Source organism: Charadrius vociferus, unplaced genomic scaffold (assembly GCF_000708025.1).
Source record: "Charadrius vociferus isolate BGI_N301 unplaced genomic scaffold, ASM70802v2 scaffold178, whole genome shotgun sequence".
NCBI lineage: Eukaryota > Metazoa > Chordata > Aves > Charadriiformes > Charadriidae > Charadrius > Charadrius vociferus.
In genome coordinates, this window is record NW_009649717.1 from 799,812 (window position 1) to 805,811 (window position 6,000).

Genomic DNA, 6,000 nt, shown 5'->3' on the forward strand with positions numbered 1-6,000 from the left:
GGACACAGATTGTTTCTACAAATGCATGAGGACCTCAGTCACCTCTAGATTTGAAAAAGTAACAAGGCCACGCACAGACAGGCTCTCCCTCCAATTATATTGCAAAATGCTTCCTGATTGCACATTAGCAAATTTTTTTGAGCATGCACTTTCACAGCAGATAAAACCAGAAGTTTAAACTTAAAAGAGCATCAGCTATTTCTAATTTTGTCAGATTTATCAGAAGGCCTCCATTAACACTTACACAACTTTTCATCATCTCATAAAGCATACCAAACACTAGTTTCGACCCAATTAATACATTATCCAAGGTAGAACAGCCAACACACAGGTCAAGAACTAATAAACAAAAAAGCAGAAATTATTTACTTTGCCATCCAATAAAAAGATATATTAACTGACTAACAATATCAACTGCAGGTTGTGCTTTAAACAATTGAAACTTACCCCAAAGTATTTTAATAAAATCATGACCTGGCTTCCTAACCCATTTAAGGATTGGTTTTAACATACATTTCAGAAAGTAATAGCACAAGGTACAATGAGTGAAATGTTTTTCTTCCTCTTTATCTTCTACTCCCATAGCAGAAATTCAGAAAAGTCTTAGCTTCTTGATGGGACATAAAGCTGGATGTACAGCACCAGTCCTAAATGATGCTTCCAAACCAATCTGAGATCAGCTACCCAGATGTAAACATCAGCTCCTGTAAAAGCTTCATTTACATCAATAGATTGCTTTTAGAACCACAGATGAAAAAAAGTTATGCAAGTTCAAAGTAGGACATGACACATTGCCCAGGAACCTGTCAGTCATGTCACCTTAACTAGGAAGAGTTAGATGTACAATAGCACTGAGAATCTAATCAAGACTTTGATAATGCTACTGATGTCACTCTCGGTCACAGCTGCTTTACAAATATGAAGCTTCAAGGATACAAACTAGTGAAAGGGAAAGAAGTTTCATGTTTTTTCTCTGCATGCAAAGATTCCTAACCCTGAAAGCAGAAAACTCCACTCTATTAGTACTACTCGGGCTTTGTTTTTTGGGTCCTCTTCTCTGTGGAAGAAAGTGCTTCTCTGCAGCCTGTTTCCATTAGGATTAATTACTGTCCCAGGCAAATAGATAACATGGTTCCTCCTGCTTCCCCATAAGACAAGGGTATAAATAGCTGTTACAGAATTGACTAGAGGTTCTAGTGCCAGAACTGCCAGCAGATGCAGGAGAAGGCCGCCACCAAACACCACCTCCATTTGAAACTTCATCAGTATAACCATGACACGTTACAGAAATTACTTTTTGTTGAATGCACACTGTTCATCCAAATCCCAGCTTGCCCAGAAGATAACCAGACAATGTCACAATGATTCTTTTAGGCACCAGTATCATGCAATATGAGTGACATCACCTGTTAGCACAGCCAACAGCGTAAAAGGAATCAAGAAACTAGACTAGCTGAGACATGCAGTGTTTCGTTTCAGCTCTGGCTGTGCCCTGTCTTCTTGGCCACATAGCCATCATTTCCTTTCCCCATGCCTCCTTTACATATCACTAAGAGGTTCTCCCCTTCATCTCTTCTTACTCCAGAATTGTTTCTCTTTGAAAAACGTGTGACACAATTTGAAACAAGTCTCAGTGTCTGCGATACGCAGCAGAACACAGGCACTTTAAGTCTACCTATCCACAACTAAATCCTATAGGAAACGACCTGTACATTGGCCTTGTATCTGCAGAGGAACTGTTTTGTTTTGATACTAGCTGCTGTCCTGTGCCTACCCAGCGTGGTAACTTAAAGCCACCAGATCTTTGCTTGTGTCAATCCTGTAGTGACTAGCCTAAACAGTTTTACTTAGAGAGCACACCAGCAGACGAGAGGCAGAGAGACAGAGGACAGAGGCAGAGAGCTCTCACCTTCTTTTCGTGTCCTGCAGAGGCATGGACACTCTACATAGCCCCTCTCTGCCTAGTTCTCTACAAAGTTCTACCCTAGCCTACGCAGTCTTCTGGACTGTATCTCAACTGAGCAGTGGGGAAGACAAGGTGCAGAAGGTGTGGCAAAAGGCAGGTGCGTTCCAGGGTCTCACCCTGATTTGGGTTTGGAACACATCCAGGGTGCAGATCCAGTCTCAAAACTGTGCTCAGCACTTCCACTTAGTCAAAGCCCTGCAAAATCAAGCAACCCACCCTCTATGGATAGGTGAAATTTATTCACACTCTTCTCATCACATTCACTACCTTGTGAAGAATGTTCTGAAATGAAGGAAGAGTTAATTACATAAACGTCCAATATTTATCTTCTCTTGTTAGCCATTCTCCCAGCATCAACAACAGCATAGTAATTAAATATTCCAATTACATTCAAACCTGATCAAAAGCAACACAAAACTTTTAAAAGCAAAACAAGAATGAAGCAATGAAAAATTACAGTACCTCAGTTTTTAAGGAGAGTCCACTGTTAAAGAATATAGCTGAAACAGCAATGTAAGTTATGGTAATTTCTGGTTTCAAAGGTCCTAAAAAATATAGACACAGAGAACAAAGTGAACTACAGTCAAAGAGATAATGACATGCATATATTACATCAAAGTAAATGAGAATACTTAGAAAAATACCTGGAGAAAATCTAATTGTTAAAGTCTCTAATAAAAAGAATAGGGTTTCTATGAAGTTACAGAAAGCATGCTATTCTTTTTAAACAAAAGCAAACCAGTGAGTGGAGAGTGAGGTATGATGTCATACACATTCAGCTTCTGTGACTGCAGGCCACTGGGAACTAATGGGTAAGTTCTGGAAATGTGAAAACGGAATTTTTCACAGTTCTGTCATCAGAGTATCCGTATAGCATCAGCAAACTCCAACCGTACACTCAAATAAAAATACTAGTTGCTCCCTCCACAGGGCCATCGATATCATTCAAGTATCTACCTCTCACTTCTTCGCCCACACCACACACACCTGCCTGGCTGCCTGCACAGAGGAAACCACATCATACCTTGTATGATTTCTATGGGGCAATACAATTCTGTGTCATTCCCCCACAACAGGGTTGTGGCAAAATAGTTCGTTCCAGCCCTACAATAACAGATTTCAGACAGACTGCGGCAGTGAGATCAGCAAGGGCAGATGCCTGCACCTCCAAGAATTCCACAATATTAAAGTCTCACATTTGTATATATTTATATACTTTTATCAGGGAGATTAAAATAAAATACTTTTTACGCTCCTATAAAAGTGATGAATTCTCTTAATACACTTTGAATTCAGAAGCCACCAAGCACAAACTGTATATACTCATTTTTTCACAAGCATTCAACCAGTTACTATATTAGAAAGAAAATACTAGGAGTCTACTTAGGGCCAAAGTAACATCCTAACTCTGCAAGCGACAGTAAGTTGTCATGAGCAAAACTGCAGCAGCACACAAGCAAGTCTTTACTTGACACTCCAGAAGAGAAGATCCTTTCTGTACTCTGAGATGAATGATACATTGATGGTCACACTGGAGCAAGGTCAACGATCCTTAAATTAGAGGGATTCGATCGTACACTGAGTCTAACCAAATTTGCATTTCAAGTCATTTAAACCCAAACCCTACTCTCAGAGAATACTCTGTCGATGAGACAGTAAAACCGTGTGTGTTAAATACAAAAAATAAACCAAATAACCTATATGAAGCATAAGGTAAAAATAAGTGGGAAATACAAGAGTTAAAGTTGCAACAAATCACATGGCTAGTTGCAAAATTATGGCATGTTAACTGAACAGCCGGGGGGGGGGGAACAGAAAAATTATATAAATATAGTTATATAGAAGACTGTATTATATAGACATATATATTTTTTCTAATCTTTTAGAAGATTAGAGCATATACATACATGCACATACACACCTGGGCAGACTGGCAGTGGGTTAGTTAGCCTCACTAAGACTGGGGTTCTTCCAGGAATCAGTTTTTCTATTATAGGGTTTGTCACTGGGCCACCTGAACTCTTTTACACAGGAGAAACCTCTACCACTAGAGCAACCACACATTCATGGAGCACAGGGAACTCTGGTCAGAACAGACCCCCTTCATCTCTTGTGCTAAAGACTGGTTAGGAAAGCTTTCTTCACAAAGGAACTAAATAGGTTCATTCATCAAACAGGAAAACACACAAAAAGGGCTTGGCTTACGCCCTGAAGGTGGCAACAGCACAAATCTTTGTTATTTGTGGCACAATGTTCCACTGGTATGGATGCTGAACTATTCATGCCATTCAGGAAGGCCCTGCAAATTACAGTGCATGGTTTTGTCAGCTGGAAGATGACAAACTGTAAAGTTGTTTCATATGCTGTTATTTCCCACCCCCCCACCTCTTTTTTTCTTTTTTTTTTTTCCTGGTTTTAAAACGAGCACAGAGATCGCCTAGCTTCAGAAGAAGGATACCACTTTGGGGAACACGTGCTCACAAGTTTCAATCAATGCTTACACGATTTCTCAAGCAGGTTATCCCAGGAACAATACCATGTCAATGCTTGACATATCTTTGCAGTAGGATAATTAAATGAAGTGCTCCATCATAGTGCTTCCATGCAGGAAGTAAGCCGAGGAAAAATTATTTCGTATTCTACTTAAAAGGATCTCCCACATTGCTGATAACAATTAGCATGACAATCAAGCCAGAAAGGGACAAACCACCTGATACTATAAATTTAAAGTTGTCTTTAAGGTCTGCTGAAAACACAGCATGGATCCTGCAAGAAGCTCCATGTGGGTCCTATTCACCTATGCAAAACAGCACACAGATGTTAGAAGTGATGCTTGCACAGCAGCAATTTGCCTACCCTGAACTCCATGAAGTACCGGAGCCTTAGTTGCCACAGCAAGTGTTCAGAGCCATATTTTTTTTAATCATTTTTTTTCCCAGAACCTAAGGCGGGGGAGAAAAAGGTTGGCTCCTCAGTGAGAAGCTGTCTATCCTCAAACTTCAGCTCTGTTAAGGAAAAAAAAAAAAAAAAAAAGCGTATAGAAGCACAACTAGATTCTTCCTCCCCTCCCATAAAACGGAATTGCTAAAGGAATTCTGTTTGAGTGTTCTATATCCCTTTTCTTAAATCTTCAGAGATCAATTCGAAAAAAATATAAAATTTAATTTGTTTTTGAAAATTGTGAACATCTGGAAGTGAAGTTATAACAGAAACTAACCAGAAGATGCTGCCAGCATTTATATTTAAAAGACAGGCTCTTTATTTTAAAATAGCACTAGATATTTCATCAGCTCTTGTTACAAGAAACAAACAAGACCTCACTGCTTAGAAAAGGACAGATCTTTCTTCTGATTTGTTTACTGTGAGCATTTGACACCATCAGTTTGACGCCATCATTCTGGCACAGAGTCATTTTCACCGTTTTCCCTCATCTTTCATGAGGAACCAAGAGGGAACACAAAATGATCTCTTTAAAATACAAGCATGTTATTATAAAGTAAAAAAATCATCTGGCTGAAATGCAGCACCTAGGATTTTAACACAATATACACTAAGCTACGCCTCTGGAGAAGCTCACAGATGGCAGACATTCATACACTGACCTGCAAAGACTTTATGCCCACCTTAGAGTTCTTGAAGTTATTACTTAGTTTAACAGGAGTACATTCAAAGTTGCTAGCCGGTTTTCATTACTACTAATCCAAAAAGAGCAGGCTATTACTCAAGCAGCTGGTACAGTGCCTAGCAAAGATACACACAGGAACACGCCGTGAAATACTTCTCGGGCACCTGAGAAACAGCGACCGATTAACGAGCGGAGAAGGCGAGCTGCTGGAGGCGCGGGGGCGGCAGGAGGGCCCGGCGGACTGGGCTGTGCCCCGCAGCCCGCCCCCCTGCGCCCCCGGGACGCTCCAGGTCTCAAAGTTTCTCAGCGGACGCCTCGATGCCCCGGGGGCGCCCCAGCAAGTCTCAGCAAACCGACCGGCCACCCTCCTCCCGGGGCACCCCCAGAAAGGCCCGCAGACTCCCCCCCC

General features: G+C 40.9%; 1 protein-coding gene across 1 annotated transcript in view; it reads right to left on the reverse strand.

The window, feature by feature from the left end:
* Window positions 1-6,000, reverse strand: part of SLC10A7 (solute carrier family 10, member 7) — a 192,600-nt gene that overhangs the window by 141,731 nt on the left and 44,869 nt on the right. The window contains exons 2-3 of the mRNA XM_009890754.1: window positions 2,706-2,785; window positions 2,429-2,511 (exon numbers count right to left, since the gene is read on the reverse strand). Of these exons, the coding sequence (XP_009889056.1) occupies window positions 2,429-2,511; window positions 2,706-2,785 (163 nt within the window). The remainder of the gene's footprint in view (window positions 1-2,428; window positions 2,512-2,705; window positions 2,786-6,000) is intronic.